We start from the raw sequence: 22,070 nt of genomic DNA, 5'->3' as shown, positions 1-22,070 counted from the left end.
TTCAGAGCTATCTGTGATTCTGTTGTGGATATGGTCCCAAAATCCCATGGTGGGATTTATTCAAAACCACAAAAACTTATTTTAGTGTCCAAGTGCGATTTCCAAGCACAGTGCTCCTCTCTAAATGCCTGTCAGGGTTGAATCAAAGGGGCAGTAGGATAGTGGAAGAAAATCTGATTCAAGTGAGATGTCAAGTGGATGAAGTCATTATGTAATTGCTAAGAAAGTCCAAAAGACATCATCAATCTATGGTAACCATCTAAAGCAAACCAATGGTGTCCTTTCAGTGAACAATTTAGGGTAAGCATATATGTTTATAGTAATTGTGCTTAGAGCTAGGCATATAACAGAACCACCAAGAACATATGAAAGAACTAAAAAACCCTAAAATACAAAACAACAAAACCAACCTATTTCAGTCAGTTGTGTGGCTTTCCTGAAAAAAAAAACCAAAACCCACAAAAGCTGATTATACATGGATCCATTAAAACAGTGGTCACAGTATGTCTTTCTAGAACTGAGGGAGGATGTGTGCGACATTAATCTGCTCTGAGCTGTGGAACATCTCAGGAAATCTGCAGCCAGCTGGCACATGCAGGTGCTCTTCCCATTTCCCTTGACATCCACCTGTGCTCCCTCCCCTGCTGTGTCTGCTTGGCTCACTCTGGGTGACAGAGGACACGCCTGAGTTTCGAGTCTAGTGTCCTTCCAGGGACTGCAAGGGAGAACTTCATATACTTTTTTCTTATAGAACTACTAAGTTGATTTTTTTAAAAAAACAAACACTTTTGTTTGGAGCATCCTTCAAGGACCCTTCAGCCTTATGTAATGAATTTGTTACTATGCAATAACATAGGATCAAGTAATTTTTCTAATTACATTACTCTAAAATGACTAATGGACATACCCTCTTTTTTCTAAGTATTTCCAGGGACCATAGAATTGGGGCTTTAATGGCAGAGAGAAGGAAGATAAAACCTTGATTCATGAGAAAGCTCTGGTCTTGCTGAGAAATTGCATCCATTGGGTTTGGCAATATGAATGCTGTTGATCCTGTCCACTGAACAGGGCAAGTATTTTCTGACTCGGTTGTTATTTAGCACAGCAGGTATTGTTGCTGAACAGCACTGTGGTTTAAACTAATCTGTTTCAAGCAAAGTTGCAGACTCGGTCTTTAATGCCACTATATAATTAATTCTCTCCACTTTATCCACAATGGCATAAGAAATGCCATGGAGACACCTTTAACTGAAGCCACTGAGAGGCTAATGAAAAGGGGACTATTACTCTTTAAAAAAGAATAATAAAGGCATTGCTAGTCCCAGTAGGAATTTATTTCCACTAAAAAGGCAGGCTGAGAAATAACAGTAGATATAAAAAAATGTTTTAAACAGCTATTTTCTGAAAAAACACACAGTTAACGGTGGAGTATATCTTTCACATCTATCTAAGAAACATAACTAAGCATTTATCACAAAAAAACCCATTGAATTTTTCAGAGCATAAATATTCACTGAAAAATGTGAGATGGTGCTATGTTTTGTTGTGGTGGAAGTCAGAGGTCAAGCAACATTTTTGATAATAATTCTTAGAATATCAAGAAATGTCAGGAATACTTATTGTGCAATGTTTCACTAAAGAACAGGGATAATAAAGTGAGGACACCCAAAGAGAGAGCGGACTTGACATCACTGTGATGTGACTCACCTCAGAAGGGCTGCTTTTTTCTTTTCTTTTCTTTTTTTTTTTTAATGGTAACAATGGTCTGTCAGACCATGTTCTTTATTGAAGCTTGGGAAAATGTAATATCTCAGATTCTTTGAATATTTATTTTTTAGAAAAAATATGTTAAGGTTGAATAGTCTAGATTAAGTACATGAAATTTGTGAGTATATGGGAAAACAGCACAGTAATGGATTTGCCAGGAATTCTTCTGCATTGATTGCAGCAGTACTACTAATCCTGAATCAACCTAAGTGTACAGAACTGAATAAGTATTAGAGCCGTCCTTTAAGATTTGATAAATGCACTAATCCATTAATTTTACCTTTTTTTGTTGAATAAATTATTTGACAAATAATGGTAAAATTCATCAAATAAATTATCTGATGAATGTATTTTTTAAGTAATCGACTAGCTCTAATGAATATGCAGGCAGTTCCTTAATGAAAAGCATTACTCTACTGCTAGCCTGCTTTCATCACTCATATGTCACTTTTTTGCATTTTGCAACTGCAATCTGTATATTTTATTCATTTACCCATTCATTTATATAGGGAAGGTTCAAACCAGTATGGTTAATCAATCACTGAAGTTCTTAGAATATTTTTGCTTTACAGTTGATTATTCATTATATTTATTAAAAAAGGGCTTGGATTTTCTGGGGACACCACTCCCAAGAATTATTCTTGGCTTGTACGTTCTAAGTCAAGTGCACAAGAATGCTCTGAAAATTGCAGGGTTCATGTATAAGCCATTTTTATAGTTGTAAACACTACAATTACCAATTGTTTCAAGAACCTGGAACTTGAAGCCAAGCCAGACCCTTCAAAGTCCCTAAAAACACTCATTAGAGGGGTAAAACAAGGAATAGCGTGCAGGAGCTACCTCCTCACTGCACAGCACTGGGATGTTTGGATAAAAGCCACAGAGAGGATTATTTGGATGATGTTCAATTTTGGAAATGTTCCCACCTCAAAGAGCAAGTCTGTATTTTTTATTACAGAGGTGATCTCAACAAATGATAGTGATAGATTTATACTGTCAAATGGCAAATTGTACCTATTAATGTTACAACACGTCACACTTCTGAGTCCTGGTTCCTCACAGAGGTGTGCCAATTTATTGTGACAGTGACAGTAGGTACAACAGTCAAGTCTGCATGACTCTGTCGATACTGTAAAGGCACAAATCATGTTTTCATGGGTGACTTTGAACTTGCTGCACAAAGCTCAGATGAACATATCTGATGGGAGAACATTGTGGGAGACAGGTATATTAGAAGGGTTGGCTAGAGCTGCACTTGGAATAGCAGCGATTCTTTTCCAAATTTTCCTTTTCATGTCTCATAGACTTTCATAACTGCAGTGTTAATAGCCCTTGGCCAACCCTTCCAGACATCATTTCTACTCCCAAATGGATAACTAATATATAACTGAACCTCAAAATAGGTACAAGTGGAAGAACTTATGCTGTGTCTATAGAGTTTAAAAGATGGAGATTCCAAAACCACCAGGGGTAAAGAATAAAGCCCTTACACAGGTCTACTCCCACTCAAAAAGCTATGATGCCAGAGGTGGGGAAAGCCACCTTGAAATGCTCCAAAATGGGAAGGAGTTTGTTGCTGACAGAAATTACATGCTAATCAAAACTGCAGCCACGTCACCCTGGCGACAAATACTCATTTCCATTCTACACACTTATTACAGGGAGATTATTACTGTAAGAGTGTATTACAATAGAAAAGAAAGTCTTCTAGGGCTTCTTTTTATTCTCTGGTTTTTTTTCCCTCCCCCATTTTCATATCTTTTATCTCTGGGGTTTATATTTGTCTTTGCCTCAATCAGTCTTTGGCTGCCATGTGTGTGAATGTTTGTCTCTTAAAGCTTGAGATAAACTCACGTTCCTATTAAAAAGTTTAAATACTTGTTATAAATAATTTCTCCATACTTGTATGCTTTGATCTAATCTACTGCATAGTTTTAGTTAAAATGGTTGTGGTTCTAAAGATTACAAATATTAGGAGGAAGGAATAAATTGTAGAAATTATCTTCAGTTTGCAGCTTGTTTTCTAAAGGTTTAAAATGCTCTTTCTTTGCTAAGTCCATCTAAAGAGTTTCTGACCCACTTCTTTTCATGTACAGTCACCAATCTAATAATAATAATAATTTTTAGATGGGATCAATAAGGCAATTACTTTGCACTTAGGACTTCTAATAGAACCTTAGTATTAATAAGCAAACACCTTCAGAAGTAGTGTTTCTGCTTAGGCAATCAGAGAAGAACTTAATTTGTACTCCTGATAAACACTTGAGCTCCCTATGCTTCATTTTTACTACAGATTTACAGCCCAAGGACATGTCTGAAACAAGGTGCCCTGAGACAGCTAACCATTGGTACAGGAGGGGGTTCTGTTCATCATTTACATGCTGTCTCAGAAGCGTATTACACTATAATCCAAACCACAAATCTCCTGGGTCCCACTCACAGATAGGGAAACCACCATTTGGATACATGGGCATTTGTCCTGACAATGATTTTAATGGTTTTTTGCAATAATTTTGTGGTGAGTAGCCCTCCAGAGAATTGGTATCCATGGTCTCCTAACTGTCTTGGAAAATCTGCACATTCAATGCTATTAGTAGATGAAGTTTAGGATTAAAGGTAAACTTGAAGCTGCTAGATTTTTCAGCTTTGAATATGATGGTTGTAGTGCCCTATCTGGTTATTCTAGAACAAAAATGATATTTTCTTGTCAGACTTCTTAATTAATATTTTTTAAATTCTTTCTCTTTAGTTAGCTGTGGGCAGAATGGAAATATTGGGAAAAGATTGGCTCCTGCAATTTAAAGGACTGCTTGAGTGGCACTACTTTGGAAAGAGTAATCTTTGTCATGTTGAAGCCCATGCAGTGTTCTCAATAGGAAGGCTGGACAATGGAAACAGAATTGCTACCAAAAATGTGCTTTCCACGGAGAAGACATCTGACACCAACTTCTTCTTCCAGTGTCAATGCCTATTTTCATAGGGTTTTCCATATTTTCATTTACTACCTGGATAGAGCATGAGCAAAATACCTAGGTACCTACACCCTTAGAAAATATCCCTCTTGAAGTTCAGGCTTCATTTTGCTGTCAAAACAAGCTGTCAAAATCCTCAAAAAAACCCTAGAGCTGCTGAAGCACCTTGCTGAAAGCATATTGCCTTTCCCCCCATGATCTAGGAGCACATTGTTATGAAGAGACGCTAAATGAAAGTATGCAAATGCTGTGAAACAAATTAGCACAAAATACTTCTATAACACACAAAAAGTATCTGAACAACCACAGGGCTCTTTGCTGTTCAGCTACAGGTCTTAGGCAAAGGAGTGAGAGAAAAAGCAACTATCTGGCTGCTCTCCCCATCCATAGGAGGGCTGCACTGGCACACAGGCCTGGATCAGCTTCTAACACCTCCCTTTTTCCTTTTAATTTGCAGGGACTGCTGGAAGATCTGGAGTGCTCAAAGAATGTCTACAGGCCTCAGAGTCCAGCTTGCAGGATTTGCTTCTGCAGCCAGCCAGATTTACAGCAAAGCCACTGCAGACCTGCTCTGCCTCTGTGCTGTGTACCTGAGATCCCCACTGGGCACAGCTCAGCTGGAGCTGAAAACAAGGTTACAGATGCCTGCTCTTGGGGCATTTTGTATGTTTTGATAATGCGATTTTCGTGTGCTAACCCTACAGAGATACATCACGGTGCATAAATCTTTACTTGAAGGCAGATGAGGAACAGCAATGAGAAAAATAACAAAACCCCAGCCCTGCTGCCTCCATGGAAGAAAAGATAAGGTCCAAAGAGGAAATAGGAAATTGTAAACATAAATCTAAGAATTGTAAGAATTTCCTAGCAAAGGATGATGTCTTGCCATGATTTTATTCATCTCATTAACCTGCTGGATGCCAGGACTATCTGACCCAGAAGCCCTGACCCAAGGGAGGTCAGGGTGCTTTGCCTCTGAAAATCTGATGTGCTCACCAGAAGGGTGAGATGGGGAGGCATAACCTTGCAGCTATATTGGCGGGTTGTTTCCAGCTGTATCCAATATGCAGTGGGAATTTGGTGTGAAATTTGACCAGAATTATACCTGATACTTTATTGAGCTTTGAAATGGATAATGCCTTGAAATAAAACTGTTTCACTGCCAAGTTATACGTGTTAGGATCTTCCACTTCTTTTTTTTAACAAATCCTCACATTATACCAAATAGCTTAAAAAGGAACACAGCTGTAACTGACTTGACCATAGGTGCTGTGAGGCCTCGCTATTGCACCTTCTCCTTCTGTTAGCTCAGCTATCACTGTCAACACAGTCATACAGAATAAAGCCCCATTACAGCCAGAATGGTTCCTTAAACTTTATAGCACTTAGGAATGCTCCTGAGACACCAAAAACATCTCGATTCAGAATTGAACATGTAATACCTGCCAAATTTGCGGGTTTGAAACCACTTCCAATAGGAATTAAAAAGGCCCTCTTCACAGCTGAAATAGGGCTATCAATACTTGACTTGTCTGCCCATGTGAAATAGCAGGTTCTTTTCTCTGACGTCGCAATTTAGTTTAAAATGGCTTTGATGATGACAGGGTACATGTGGATGATAAAACCACAAAGATGACAGTCTAATCTTACAAAGATGACCGATCACTGATAAGAGATTAAGTCACACAACGTTTGAAAAACCAGATTATCTGTCTGCTAGGATGGTGTCTGTGTAACACCTCCTGCTGAGCCACGCTGAGATGCCAGTGACACACAAAGATGCTTCTCTGTAAAAACCAGAAATGCTTCACAGAATTTCACAAATCATTGGGATAAAAGAATGAGAGTAAGAAAAAACTCCTCTGATATTATATTGAACTTTTTTTGTCAAACATTCATTTTTCAGACTAGTAAAGTATTTAGATGTACAGCATATAAATAATTTAGAGGTACTATAAAAAGGTCTAAATTAGTCAATTCTGCCCTATAATTAGCACTCACAGCTATGCTGGCAGTGGGTGGGTGATTATTAAACACCTTTTATTATTGGCTTTATGTACTACTATAAAAAATTAAAATTATACTTACAAGAATTATTAGACATGCTGGTCCTATAAAACTCCATATAAAGTTATTCTTAGTGCTGAGCCAACATCTGAAAATTAAACAGCAGAAAATGCCTTGAAATGTGCTTTTGTGATTATTGTGTCTGTCTGTACCATGATTTGGACACAGAAACAGTGACTTACACTTCTGTGGTGCCATAGTACTTGTACCCCAGTGCAGCAGAGATTCCAACGACCACGGCTGGGCTGACATAGCCAAAGACATAGAAATTCTTGTGCAAGAAACCCTTGTTGTAGATGACTCCCACAACTATAAGGTAGAGGTGAATACCTTCAATGCACATCCATGCAAAAGCAGCCAAAAGGAAATAATGGAGTAGTCCAGCAGTAATTGAACAGAAGAGCTAGAAATTCAATCAGAGAAAGCAGGAGTCACAATCCTATTAACAGGCTTTTGTCAATATATATTATAATATAAGAGTACATGCACAGCAACTGAGTGACCTTAAAGTGGGGATTCAGCCCAGTTGTAATGCTGGTTAACAAGAACTTGGCCTACACCCATTTGTACATTTGCTCATTAGTGTTTTCTGTAGCAAATGGTAAAATAGACTAATTCCACTTTTAAGATTAGTTTCTGTCTTCCCATAGGTGGTTTGACTAGGTTGATCCTATTGTTATAGCTGAGTAGTCTATTGGCTTGTTCTAAAGAAAGTTAATTTTTATTATTTTGATAACATTGTAATTAGGCATCACAAGGAATTATTTCTGAAATAACTTTTGTTATACAAAGTGTTTGTAAAATGATATTTTTCAATCCATCAATACTGGAGTGCTATCTCAGGAATAGCAGCTCATATTTTTTCAAGTGATTTTAAATCCTATTCAGCTACTTATAGTAGGATATTTTGATAATTTATGCATAATTTTATTTCTTAAAACTAATCCGAGTTGCAAAAATCAACGCCCTAGCTTTCTGAAAAGCAAAAGGGACAGGTCAAGACCTCACGTGTGGTCCTCCAGCCTACAGCTCAATATCTCAGAAGTCAGCTTGGGATTGCAGCTCTGGCCTGATTTTAGAGAAAACTGTTAACCTGGGGGCCACCAATGTGGCTTTATACAGCATCCCAAGTGAAGTGAAAATGCTAAACACATTGAGATCACAGTCTCAGTAAAGGTGACAAATTTTAAGTGAAATCCATGGAGCAAAGTCAATACACACTAGCTACACATCAGATGAAGGCCCTGCCTCTTTAAATGACCATTTTGTATTTCCTGTTACTGTACTGGGAAGGCAGGGTCACTATTGTAGGTAGGAAGTGTGGGGAGTAGAAGGAAGATCATATCTTATACTGTATATTTATTTTGCAATACAAAATCAAGGCACAAGTGAAAACTACCCACCTTATTATTGTTCATATTAATTCCAATCAGAAAAATAAGTTCTGCCAGGAAAAGGCTGCAGCAGAGGTTTTTGTGAATTGTCGTTCTAGTGCTTTGAATTTCACTGAAGAACCAGAAGGTGAAAATGCACATGGAGAGGCAAATCAACGAAATAATTATTCCTAGCTGAGTGATTCTTGTAAGAATGCTATAATTTGTAACACCCTGGGGGAAAATTATAATATAGTATTTAAAAGAACAGCTTTGTAACATCTCAAGAAAGACCTCATTCTATAATACAGCTCTTTTCTTCTTTTCTGCAAAATATTAATCAAAACTGTTTGTAGAGTTTCACTGGAAATGTACACTTTGGATAATCTAAAAAGTATTGGGTTTTTGTGAGACAGATATAATTCTAGGGGAAATTAGTAATAAACTGTATATATTCCTGCTCTTGCATTTTCTGATATTTCTTAAGGAAACTTTTTATTAACATCAGTATCTCCTAATAAGATTTTCAAAATCAGATCATTTCAGTGAATGACAAATACACTGGCAGTAGGACATCTATTAATATAACACAAATATTTTCTAATATAAAAGGACTTATCACAGCAGTGACTTAGATAAGCAAAACTGAATAACTGTCTTACTGAATTTGCAACATGATCAAAACAAGACTCTGAAATAACAATCACTTCAAGCAAATGCTATTCCAGATATTTAACATGAACTTTCTCCTGAGAAACACAAGATACTTCAACACTGGACGTGAATATTTTCTGTATAAGAATACAATTTCTTTTGCTGTTTGCTATTTGAACAAAGAAACTCTGAAATACATGACTGTACATCAGCAAAAGGCTGGTATTCAGCTGACCATAAAATGTATCCCAGTATTTTTTTACTAAATAAAGGATGAGAGATTCTTCACCTCCCAGCCTTTCTTTTCAAAATAACTATATAGGTACCTGCAAAGGTTTTAAATTTCAACTGAAGACTTAGGATGCTATTTAGCAACCAGGAAACAGCCTCTATCAGCATGAAATTCACAGTGTGAGAGAACTGTCTCAATACAGTATATTCATGCTAATATTCTGCTTGCTGTCAGTTCTGATACCTTATAAAGCTGCCTCCTGAGGCAGGACCTGAGCTCCTGCAGATCCCCACTGAGACCCTGGAAATCTATGGAGCTTCTTAATAAAAGAAAGACATAAATTGAATGGCCATCCTCCCAATTTTGTGCTGGTCGGGAGTGCCCATGTTTAATAGCCATAAACTTCAGAATGATTATGCTGCTGCAAACTCTCCAGAGAGAATTTAAAGCATATTTTTAGATGCCAAGGTTAGACAAATGGGTGGCAAAGTTTTGAGAGATAGAAATTCAGGGCCATATGGTTACTGACCACCAATGAATGGCAGATAAATCCCACAGCAGTATTAAAGTGAGATGTAAAATGAAATGCAATGCTCCAAAAATAAGCACAACAGACTGTGTTTTTGGAACAAGATACTTTGCTGCATCACTGCTCTGTAATACTGCAGAAAGGACATAAGGAAATTCAAACACATATGGGAGGAATTTTGTTTGCTTTGTGCACAATAAATTGTGTGTTTGCTGAACAAAACCGAGAGACAACCTAAAGGGGGGGTGAGTATTCAGGTTGCACTAAAATAAAAACATAAGGAATGAGAACAGAAGAAAGTATCAGGTAAAACACTAAATTAAAATAGCACTTACAACGGAGCCACCTGAGGACATCAAAACAGCAAAATGAGTCAGATGATTACATTTGCATGAGATATGAGTGGAGTTGGAATGTGTCAGCTCACAGCCTTCTGTAGCCCAGTTGCCATTCATTGTGTCTGAGTAGTTCCAAAATGCACATTTAATGTCTTTATCTGCAGTCTGGAACAGAAACAAGATGTTCTGCTGATGGCAAAAGGCAGGATATTTCCCATCAAGAGACCTTTCTTACGCTAGACCGCACAATTCATTAAAAAATGCTTGTTATCATTGGAAGGTTGGGAAACAAAAAACACATTCTGCAAGGCCTATTCCAAGCAATTAAAATGTGGCTGGGGATGGAAGCAATTTATTCACACAGCTAAAACCCCACCAACATGTAGTCTAATCAGATTACTGAACCCTGCTGGCACCTGCAAAGATGTTGGAATTTTCACCTATTGAAAATATTGTTATATATACACTTGCACCTGCTGAACATGGAGTAGACTCCAAGGTTACAGCCACATTGCTTACCCATTCCAAACGAGCAGTTCAAAAACTGAGACTTATTCCATGCATTTTACAAAGCAACCTGGGATAAAGCCAGGGTCATATCACACCTGGTATATCACCTGCTACACAACAGTGATGAGTAAGACCATTAGTATTATTTAGTACAGTGAGTGCTTACTAAATCTAGTCAAAGACTAAGTCTCCACTGTAATATAGGCTTTCTAAATATATGCAAATTTATATAAAGGTGATTTCTAACTCAGAAGGGAAGTAACAAATTTAAAAGCTGTGTAACCAAGGTTAGCACCATGTTCCATTGCTCACCTCTCTACAGAATTGCTTTCTTGTTATGTTTCTGATGATTCTTTGTGTTGTGTAAGGTGATTTTTCACATATGATTCAAGCCAGCAAAAATCTGTATTTGCTGGAAGTAAACCTCTCAGTTTTAAATAAAGTGTTCAGATTTCAGAAATAACAAAGCTCCAAAACTATAGGTTCTGCTATTACCCCCTAATTCCAGGTTACGTTTTTTGCATTAACCTTGAAGCATTACTTCCCTTTTTTTTAGTATACATGTTTAACTGTCTGATAAACTTTCAGAAAGAAAACCCACCTAAATACAGAACAATCAAGATCCTGTAATATTCTCTGGTTCAGACATCTACATTTTATTCATTCTACAACCCAGCAAAGATGGCATCATTGCCCTTGCTTAAGTCCCATAGCACTTTTAGTACCATATTTAGTATATTGCACTTAGGATGTCACATTTGAGATTAATCTTATTAGAGTAATAAACTGTAACTTCACAACAGCAAACAACAGAATTATGTCTTAGTTCATCATATGCTGCAGGTATGCTTACATCACATAAAATGATTAGCTAATGCTTTGTTTTACTTGAAGCTGATAATAAAAAACCCCCTTACCTTGGCATACTTTAAGGTAAATGTTATTTTCTCGAGCTCATAGAGTGTGGGTGGATTTGAGCTAATTGCAACAGCTATAACTGCAGAGCTTACTGTCTGTCTCTGCTCGGAAGGGTCCTTGGAGGAGAGGTTTTTGGGTGAGGAAAGCAGAGAGCCGATGTTGCTGTACCGTAGAAAGACAACTGCTACAGTGCCTATCAATCAAACACACCATGGTTAGGAGTTTGTGGGGTTTTATGGAAGAACAAAATTGAAGGCATTAAGGAAACAATAAACAATAGACATTATTGCTGCTATTGCATAAAATATGCAAAGCAGATGGAGTCTTTGTGGAATACTTATAAAAATGTTTTAGAGACAATGAAATATAGCTTTATTTAAAACAATGTAACTGGCATTGGAAATAAAAATGTGTGTTCGCACTGGCAATACTAATTAGATATATGCATATGTATTTTTCCTAGAGTAATGTATGCTTGCTGCTGTTCTGCAACTGGTTACACATGTGGTGTCAACTCTTATAAACTGAAATGTCTCTGACCTAAAGTAATTACTGGACTTTACTGAAATACCTGGCTTGCTTTGACTGCCATTGGACCCAGGATGGGAAAAAAAAAAGGTATTTTAGGATTCAGGGATGATCTTAAAAAATGTAGAGATTTTCTCCCTCTCCATATTTTTAGATACTAATATAAGATACAGATTAGATGGAAGATGAAGGTTTAAAAAATCTTTTCCATGTTTATTAAATTATGTGGTATAAGTCCAGAGCTGTTTAAACACATGTATTTATATTTAGTGGCATTTATTTATATTTAGTGACTACAGTAGTTGTAAGCCCTTTCTGTAACACTCTGAGGTACAAGCCAGATCTGGGTCCTGCTGGTTTTGGTACTAAAGATTACACATTCTTGCCCAGTGAGCTACTCTCTGAATAGAAAAATGCACCAAATTTTGAAGGAGGAGTAGTACAGAGAGTTGAAGGAGCCAGTCCAAAGTCACACAGTAGATCGATGCAGAGAAAAGGATAAGCTCAGGTCTGTAGTACCAATGCCCAGGGTGAAAACTCATTGGACACTCACTGGGCCACTGGATATATTAGAAATATCAGTCTTGAGACAATCAAGGAGAAAGGATGATAAAAATCCCTTATCTTCTTTGTAATTAGCAGTGAGGAAGTTCAGCCTTGGTAAACGGCACCTTTGGCTGTTTTCTAGTGGGTAAAAATCTATCTAAGGTGTTTATTAACCCACCTACTCTCCAAGCTTTGTTTCTTACCATTTGGATGAGGTTCCTTTCTCTTCTTTGGAGAGATCTTTATGTAATCTCCTCCTGTGTATACATGAGGGTGGATGTGTTTCATGTGGTGTGAATCAAAAGCAAAAACCTTGAGTGCTGTAAAACGAGAAAAATACTGTACAAATCATGACTCCATTATGGCCTGCCATAATTTAGAGTTGGGTTAGTAAGTGTGCTACTGGATTGCATAATTACTATGAATTTGAAGACTCTATCGTTGTGCAAAATATTTCAAGAAAAATGTCATTAATATAACACGTTTGTTTAAACATCTATTTTTTTTTTATTTTCATGCATACATTTTGCTTGCATACTTTTTACTTTTTCTATGAAAAATATAGTCTCTTATTTACCTTGCCTTAAATTAGGTATTGGAAAAAACAATGTAGGTTACTTTAGGAAGAGCTATTGCTTTATTAAAAATGTATTTCTGAAAGGGGCTACAAATCACAATTATAAAAAGGAAAGCACAAAATTCTCCACTGAATAATAATGTTTGATAAAAGCCAACTTTTGAAAAGTATATACTTTATGGTTATCTATCCATGCTACCAAATACACATTGCACCATGAACTAATGATGTGTCTTGTCAAAAAGCAAACAAACAAGCATCACCCCTTAGGACAAAAACTACATTAGAGACTATTGAGCTCTTTACTTGCTTCATTACGGTGCTGAGTTTCAATCACCCAGGATGGGAAAAAAAATAAGTCAATAGGGCTTCTTTTAAAAACAAAACAAAACAAAACAAAGCAAAACAAAATGAAACAAAACAAATCTAAAACTTGACTGACGGAGGAATACCACTAAGCTAGACCATCTGCATTGCTTATAGCACAGCACACAAAAATAATATGAGCTATTCAATAGACCAGCTGTCAGAAAATGTTTGTAAGGGCATAAGAAATTGTTTTCTTTGGCTGGAGTTTTGTAAAGCTCATAGTTCAAGAGCTTGCACCAAAAGAGCAGTGGAAAGAGAGGGGTCATGTGGTAGCTCTTAACCTAAAATAGTTGTGTCTGGCACATATGAGACCTGTGAAAATTTTATTCATGCTGAAAAACAATAACAAAAAATTTTAGTGTTTAGGTCCAATTTGGAAATGGGCTCATTCAGTTTACCATTTTAGAACAAAACCAAGGAATGCAATCATTAACCTTTCAACATAGGAATTCCTCTCCATTCTCTTTATCAGCTTTTTCTGTCACCTTGGTGACTGATACCTACAGTTCCACTGGAGACTGCACCTGAATCCTCTCTTGCTGACTTTCATGGCCGCAGTCCTGTGCTCATGAGAGCCTCTGCTTTCAAGCAAAGGAGGTGTGGGGAGGGGGGCACAGGGGCTTTAGAGCCAGCACCTGGCACTGCCCTGCACCTGCTGCAGGCCCAGAGGTGCTCTGCAATGACATGAGTCTCATTCTACAGAGTCTATGTCGAGGAACAAATCCCTCCCTTCTTTTTCATTACTCTAATTGATTTTTGGAAAGGTGAGGGAAGAACAGGTGGTTTGACCTGCCTTGAGACCACAGTAGGAATCTTACTCATCAAGTCATCATATAAAACAGCAAGCTGGTGAGAGACAGTGAAGGACTGTACTAAATCTAAAATAAGAAATCAGATCACATACAGTTTGGGGACATTCAGACAAATAAAGATGAAGGAGTGGCCATTGGCAAAGGAATCAGCCATGCTTTATAAGGATTTGCAAAGTGGCTGGTCAGCCTTACTCTGCTCTCAGTGGAAGGAATGGTAAAACTATTATTACCACAGCAAAATCAGCAGGTATTGGTGGGAAGGCAGCAGCACACAGGGAGAAGGGAGGTGAACATAATGGTGCAGTTGAGACTAACCAATTCTCCTCCTGGGGAATTTCTCTTAAAATGAGAAATTCCTGTTGAGATTAGGTCACTCAAGATTAAACTCGCTAGGTAAAATCTTTATTCCAAGTTCATTTATGAGAACTGCACTGAACAAGAAAGAGTAAAAAAATCTGTAGAAAGTAAGTCCAAATTTTGTTCCACTGGCATTTTATATACACATAAGATGCATAGGATAATTTTGTGCTTATAAAATGAATCTAGACTGTGTGAATGTGGCCATAATGAGAGATGTAAGGAGAATATCAAAACAAGTTCCTACAGACTCAATTTATTTTTTTGCTCTGGACTCAAAGGTTTGGTCTTTGAAAATTATGATACCTACACTGAAAGTCAGGTGTTAGTTACAAAATTAACACCTGTTTCTTTCACATAACACCATTTCTAATCTTTATAATTGTGCTGAAAAACTCCTCAGTTTAATCCACATCTAAAGTATACCTTACAATAATTTTCTTTATCTTACCTATGTCACTTGCATTAGCATCCAGCTGGGCTGTCCTTTTGAAGCTCTGTGACATGACAAGTGTGGCCTGCTCTGCAGTGTGCAGCAGCTTAGTCAGGCTCCTCCTTTGCTTATCTACAGGCAGAGCTTCCCAGGCTGTAATTTTGTCTTTTTGTAAAAAATTGTTCACTGTGTTGACCAAAACCTGTAAGTAAAAGCACGTGTTTGAGAAGAGTCATAGGCTGCCTTTGGAATAAGGACAAACCCCACAGCTCCAAGGCTTGATCCACTCACGGTAATGGTGGTGTTCTGGAGGGCTTCATTGTCAGAGACAGGGTCACTGATGGTGTTCCACGGTGAATAGGACAGTGCTTCAACATATGAAATCACTTCTACAGGTAAAAGGGGTCCTAAAGTATTTTTATTAATTTCTTGCAGCTTCTCCAGAGGTGTTTTAAAATGGCTAATCTGAAAAATGCCAGAATTCATATCTTAATGAAACAATTAAAGCCATATTTTTGTATGTGAAAAGGAACCCAATAGACTGATTTCTCTTAATTAACATACTGGTTTATAAGACACTTGTGAATAAACACTCCTACCCAACCAACAGGTTGTCCTATAAATTATTGATATTACACATCTAGTATAACCCTCACAAACAGCCACAATTAAAAAAATGGTGTGCTATCATTACATATTTTTTTTCTCGACAGCAGCTAAGTTTTATTTATCCTGATGATCCAAAGTGAACTAGTAAATGTTCTGCAAAAAAATAAATTAAATATCAATTATATGATTATTCTGCCTCTGTATTAATCTATTGACTTTTCTTTTAAATTTAGCTGAAGAGGTGGGAACAGATGGGAAGTATTTGTATTTTTTAGTTGTTTTTTATCAAATGCAAATTATTAGTTGAGTGAACTGTACTGCCTATTTCTCCTTCAGTGCTTCAGCTTATAAACTGCTAAATGCACTTACATAAAACAGCTAGTTTAAAATATAGGCAGGAGAGTGTGAGATGAAGATTAACCTTCCACATTTCAGTCTCATGGCTGAATAAGAGAAGAATTCTTACTTCACAATACTGGAATCTAATTAATAAAACACCCAACATCTGATTTTGTATAATCTCCACTCTCTGTTGTTGAACATCTTTTATGGGGCTTGCTTTGTCTTTGACTGTAACTCAACAGAACTAGAAAAACAGGCTAAAAATCTGACAGTTATTTACAAGAAAGGATTTTTAATTATTAATTTAAGTTTAGTTTGAGTATATCTTTAAAAAAATCTCACTCTAAGATTCTGCTGTAACATTTACCATGCCTTTGCACCTAAGGTATTATATTTGATATGATGCATTACATTGCAGGTAAAGATAAAAACTATATTAATACTACATATGTAATACTAGGTTAATAAAATCCTTTAAAATAATATCTTTTTGAATCCAGTAACTGAATCAAATTGCTTAATATCAAATGCAAACATATACAATTGCTTTAAATTTATTTATGCTTATGCGTCATTTATCCTTTAAAATTAGACATTACTGTAGCTGTAGAATAATGGATAGTGCATTCATTAATATATTTTTAATTGGCTTTAGGAATCTCTTTTTCTGTTGAAAAAAAATATTTTCTGGTGAAAAATACTCTGGCCACAGAGTATTTGTTTTTATAAATCCTGTATCACTTTACACACTTGTCTTTGAGGAGTAAATAAAGCAGCATACCAAGATGCTATGGCTCCCTTTTCTATTTAGTCACTTGTTGACATTACTTTTGTAAGCTATCTTGCCTTCCTTCTGAACAAGCAAATAATTGCACATCAGTAAATGCAGCAGTGTGTAACTCCAGAAATTACAGAAACAGCTGAGTGATTACCACACTTCTGAATTTTTCATGCATCATGACTCACTTTGCTGGAAAGAGGACACGCAGATTCCCAGCAAGTTATTATCATGACTAGAACATACAACCCAGTTCAAATAATTTGAAATTATTAAAAAGCCTTCTGTCAACATGCTTAAGTTCAATTGTATGCTTCAAGCCTTTGTTAAAAACTGTTTAAGAACTATTATATTTGAAATAGCAGTTTCAAACAGAAACAATTAAAGGATTTGAAAATTAATCTACAAACCAGTGCTACTTACTCTGGCTAAAGTTCTATTAATATGTTCAGCTATACAGTCTTTGAATAGCTCACATTTGGCCTTTGGATTTTCTGTGAAAACAAAAGGGGAAACTAATTATACACTGCAGTTCAGTCAATATTCAATACATACTAATTGCAAAAGCTCTTGTCTAGGTCATTCCCCAAACCACCAGCATTCTGAATTTATGCACATAAAACACAGCATTCCATTCTCAAACTACAATTACAGACTTTATCTTGGCTAAAATTATAACACTGGATTGGAATAAGCTGTTTTATTCAGGTGGAGAATTTGGTCCCTTTTATGGGACTTCCACAGGTGGGGCAGAGAGGGCTCAAATTTACAGAGAGCAGTCCAGATCTGACAACTGTGAGGAGGTAACCATTATTTCAGATGGATCTCATCACACTGTTGAGCAAAAATACATTTACAAAATTATTCTATTCTCCGGAATTGTAGATGCCACAGCCTTGCCTCTTTTTCATGTCTTGCTGATTAATCTAACTGAAGATAAATAGGCACTGGTGGGTTTCTCAGAAGATGTATCTCTATAATAACACATAAACCTTTATAATATCATGTACCTTGGCAGGAAGTGCCATCATTTGGCTTAAACTGCAATTTTCCTGTGGATGGTTGATAACCTTCCTTACAGGAGCAGCTAAACCCTCCATCCATGTTTTCACATTTTGCATGATCTCCACAGGCAACACTTCCTTCATTGCTGCACTCATCTACATCTGCAAATATTGTGAGAAATTGAATTTTTATTAAGTATGTACAGAATAACACCTTGCTGCTTTGTTGATAATAGCCCTGCACACTACAAGCAGTTTCATAATAAAATTTCATGTAATAAAAAAAAGCAACAACTAAACCCACAATCTCAATGGCAAAACCCCTGCCAATTATGATAGTTAAGGATTAGAAGGATAAATCATAATTGATCATATTTTTATACCACCACTTTTATTGCTCTATAATACTACACTGCTCGTGTTTTAAAACCATATTAATTCTATCATAACAAAATGGTTGGCATGATGCAAATCATCTGAAATCCATTTTTCAGAGATTAGACTAAATAGATTTTCTCTGCTCAGTTAGAAGAAGAAAAAAAGCCCTACAGACTTGTCTTTTAAGTTGCAGCTTTAAAAAGACACTGCAAAAGCTCACTCTGTCCATCTTGTTAATCTAAGAATTAAACTCTGTGCCCTTCAAAGTGCTTGGCATATCCTTTTCTTTCTTTTTTTTTTAATCCACATTTAAATTACATTTGCCCAAAATGTCTTTTTTGCTTCTAAATAAATTGCCATTAGGTAGACAAGTTCAGTAACTGGGTGGGGCATAGTCCAAGAGTAAAACCAATGAATTCCAGTAAGGGAATCCATGAATTGATCAGTTTAGGAGAGCTGGGTACTAAATCCCTGGCTGGAGTACTGATTACTTTGCATTATTTGGCTGGCTAAGGATAAAGATCAAATAACTCAATGGAGAAAGCAAACTGGGAACTATACCAAATAATTCTGGAGAATGAAGTAATGGACTGTGAAGTGCTGTGCTGGAAAGGAGAAAAACATGAAGAGCTTTGGGACAGGTATATCTGAAAGATGAAGTGGTACATGAGTGGGTTTAAAGTAACAGCCTGAGAACTGAACTGAAGGAAAGGGAGGGCAGTGCAGGGAATGGAGGAGAGAGGATGGGAGCTCCAGTCAAGAACTGGTATGATGCTTAGTTTTGGGAAGAAATTGCTGAAAAAGGAGAAGTGGTTAATTGATCAGTGGAGAAGAGCTGTCTGAATTGATAGGCAGCCTCTGCTGAGCCAGAGGGTGTGTTAAAAACAGACAAGCAGAAAGCAGATTATGGGGTGGCTGGAAATACACTATTAGCATATAGAAACTGGTTTCACACTCTGCTTTTGATACAAGAATCCTGGTGGTTGTCAAAAAGGAGCACAAAATAGAGCAACAATGCATGTGAAATAAGGTTATTATTGAAAAATGGAAAGATATACTGCATGCATATGGATATATAGAGGGAATGCAAAAAAATACATGAAGAATACTTGAGGGCCATCTGTCTATTTGGACAGAGGTCTCCCTGTGATTTAAGGTTGAAGTCCCACTTCACTTTCATATGTCTCTTTTTCTCACTGAGCCAATGCTCTGTTTTGAACCTGAAATGCTGTGTTTTAAGCCTGAAGCTCAGAAGCTGCCATGGAAAGGCCATTCAGACTCCTGCACAGACAGGAAGGAGATGTGGGATGGAGGTGCATTTGCCCTCCCCAGCACAGCCACCACTGCTCTGCAGGGAGAGCCACCAAGAAAACGATGTGCTTCAATGGCTTGGTGCCAGCATGGAAGTTTAAAGCAGGAAGTTAAATTATGATTTTCTGCATTAGGGCAATAGTTTAGTTCCATATTTAATGTCCCAAACTGCTAATGTTTCTCTTTAAGGAGATGAGTTTTGCATTATTCGTATCTGTATGGTTTCTGTGACTTCAGTATTCATAGTTATGGAGCTAATCACATTTTACATGAACCAATCTGGCAAAAGGGAAGGAAAATAACATGATGTAGTGCTACACACAGGGTACCTCATAATTAAATGCTGTCATTTAAAGACACAAGGCTAAAGTTCTTACTCTTGGCATTTAAATAACCTCTCACATCAGTAAATTATAAAGCTCTGCTTGAAACAAGTGAGTGTCTGTCAGTGCCTTGTTGTGTGACTCTGTAAGACAGAGAGACTTTGAATGAAGTGGCAGGGGTGAAAATCATGACAAAGCCAGTTAGTCTAACTAGAAAACACCATCACCCTCACACCAAAGATTTCTTTGGCCTTGTCAGCTACATGGAGGGCATGTACATCTGAACAAGCCATTCATCATGTAATGCAGTGCTAAAACACCAGCAATTGGCAACAATCTTTGCCAAAAGTTACAATAAAAAAAGCAATATTTTAATGCTTTTGAGAATACTAAGGATCAGGTTTCCATATGATTTACTGATACAAATGTTTTAAAATTGTCATGACACTTCTTTTTATAAACTTTTAGATCAGTAAATAATTGATTTCTTATTATAGGGCAGTCATGCAAATTCTTTTTGTAATTATATAGGATATAAAGTGTAATGGAGATTTTAATGAGAAGAGAGGATTATCAAAAAAAAGCAGGAATTCAAGTATTTTGGCACATCTCTGGCAACAGGGCTGCTATTTAAAATCTGATAGAGACACCCTGTTGAGTATATGCAAATAGACTTTCTGCAGTTGAGTTGTCCATATGGAATGGGTCCATATCATGCCTATTTAATTTACTGTTTTCAGAAGAAAAAACAGCTCCTGGATGACAAAATTAAAAGGCAATATGTCTGAACTTGCAAGGTACTAATCAGCTTCATATCCCTTTTAAATCAATGAGATTGTCAGGAGCAGCCAACAGTTTGTGGCAGTTGCAAGAATGCAGCTTTTAAGTTCCTGCTTTGAAATGCTGTGTGCAGTAGCTGTAGGCTTTTGTTTCTTTATAGTTTGTAGTTATGCCTTTTTAACCAAATATGCAATGGTTGGACCACACATGGACAACAGCTTGTCAGTGCTTTCAGCAATCCAGTTTTAGTGGGGCTTTGGGGTGAGGATCCCAAACTCTCCTCCTTGATGTGCTGTGGGAGCAGTAGTGGGCTGCCAAGGCTGCATGAGCATTCTTCACAGACAGCATTCCTGAGCAAAGGTTGAAGAACAACAGCTTTTTAAACAGAAGAGCATTTGCCATAGATCTGTAAAAAGCCCTGGCCTTTCAGTAAATATTCAAAACAAATCCTGCAGCTGAACTTTGAAGCTTTTATAGCTGCGATCAGAAAAATAATATCACCCACACCACTTAGGCTAGTGTGAAAATAGATTTATAACCTTTTATTTTATTTCTTTGCTTTGTCACTCCTCATCTATTGCAGCAGGCAAGGAAATTCCAATTAAATTAAAAGTACGGAGAACAGTTATTATGTTCAGTCTTGCCAATTACAGGATTGTACCTACAACGCTTTGATTCCTCACCAGCCAGTCAAGACAGCTTGATGTCTACATTATACCTTCTGCTTATTAGTAGCTTGCAAGTGATTGAAAACTCCAATTGCAAAGGACTAGATGTTCCCTCCCCGTGTCTCCACACTGTGGAAGGCAGCAGCACACACAAAGTAGAAATGTAAAAGGCTATGAATGGCAAAGCTAAAAGAAAAGTTAGCAACGCGGCCCAACGCCAGACTCCATCCACTGTACAGCTCCCTTGTCACAGCAAAGGATGGGATGGAGAATGGGTGCCTTCCCAGTGCTCTCAGAAATACCTGAAGGGAGCTAATAGCATGTTCCCAGAAAAAGCAGAGTGGCGTGGATGTCACTTTCATCTCACAGATGGCCATTTTCATGTTTTTACTCTGTTGAGTGGGGTGAAAAAAGTAGGTTTCTATTTCACTTTTTTATCCGCACCTGAACATTCAATAAATTGTGAAGTCTAAGAAAAGTATGGCTTTTGCACAAATCAAAAAATAGATTTTAATAGCTCACTTTCAGGACAGCAGAAAAATGTCTTCAGAAATGTCACAGCCCTGCATTCTTAGTTTTTTCTTCTCCATTTCCTTTATCCTTTTCTTCTCCTCTCTTTCCCTTCCTACTGTCCAGTTTTTCCTCTCTCTGTATCTTTCTTTGTCATCTCTTCAGCAATTCTACCTGATAAAATGGGTGAAATACTTTTGACCCTCAACTCAAAACCCAGCATTCTGACTGGATTAAGGGTGAACCAACATTTCTCAAAGCCATTTTCCCAAGATTTCTTTTGATCTACTACCCTGGGGAACATTATCACTTTTTACTTGGAAGCTTACTGTGGTTTCCAAAGAGGGAACACACAGGTATGTGCATGGACTTTGAAAGTGACTTG

General features: G+C 37.2%; 1 protein-coding gene across 3 annotated transcripts in view; it reads right to left on the bottom strand.

Moving 5' to 3' along the window:
* ADGRL4 (adhesion G protein-coupled receptor L4) overlaps window positions 1–22,070 on the bottom strand; it is a 72,364-nt gene that overhangs the window by 11,646 nt on the left and 38,648 nt on the right. For 2 of the 3 annotated variants that reach the window (XM_054638363.2, XM_077182335.1), the window contains 10 exons: window positions 17,722–17,877; window positions 17,135–17,205; window positions 15,274–15,447; window positions 15,001–15,184; window positions 12,638–12,754; window positions 11,360–11,553; window positions 9,930–10,097; window positions 8,210–8,413; window positions 6,989–7,209; window positions 6,828–6,894 (listed from right to left, as the gene is read on the bottom strand). In XM_054638363.2, the coding sequence (XP_054494338.2) occupies window positions 6,828–6,894; window positions 6,989–7,209; window positions 8,210–8,413; window positions 9,930–10,097; window positions 11,360–11,553; window positions 12,638–12,754; window positions 15,001–15,184; window positions 15,274–15,447; window positions 17,135–17,205; window positions 17,722–17,877 (1,556 nt within the window). The remainder of the gene's footprint in view (window positions 1–6,827; window positions 6,895–6,988; window positions 7,210–8,209; window positions 8,414–9,929; window positions 10,098–11,359; window positions 11,554–12,637; window positions 12,755–15,000; window positions 15,185–15,273; window positions 15,448–17,134; window positions 17,206–17,721; window positions 17,878–22,070) is intronic. The other variant, XM_077182336.1, reaches the window with a different exon arrangement.

This window comes from Agelaius phoeniceus, chromosome 8 (assembly GCF_051311805.1).
Source record: "Agelaius phoeniceus isolate bAgePho1 chromosome 8, bAgePho1.hap1, whole genome shotgun sequence".
Classification (NCBI taxonomy): domain Eukaryota; kingdom Metazoa; phylum Chordata; class Aves; order Passeriformes; family Icteridae; genus Agelaius; species Agelaius phoeniceus.
Note: the sequence above shows the minus strand (reverse complement) of the source record. Positions and strands in the feature narration are given on the sequence as shown.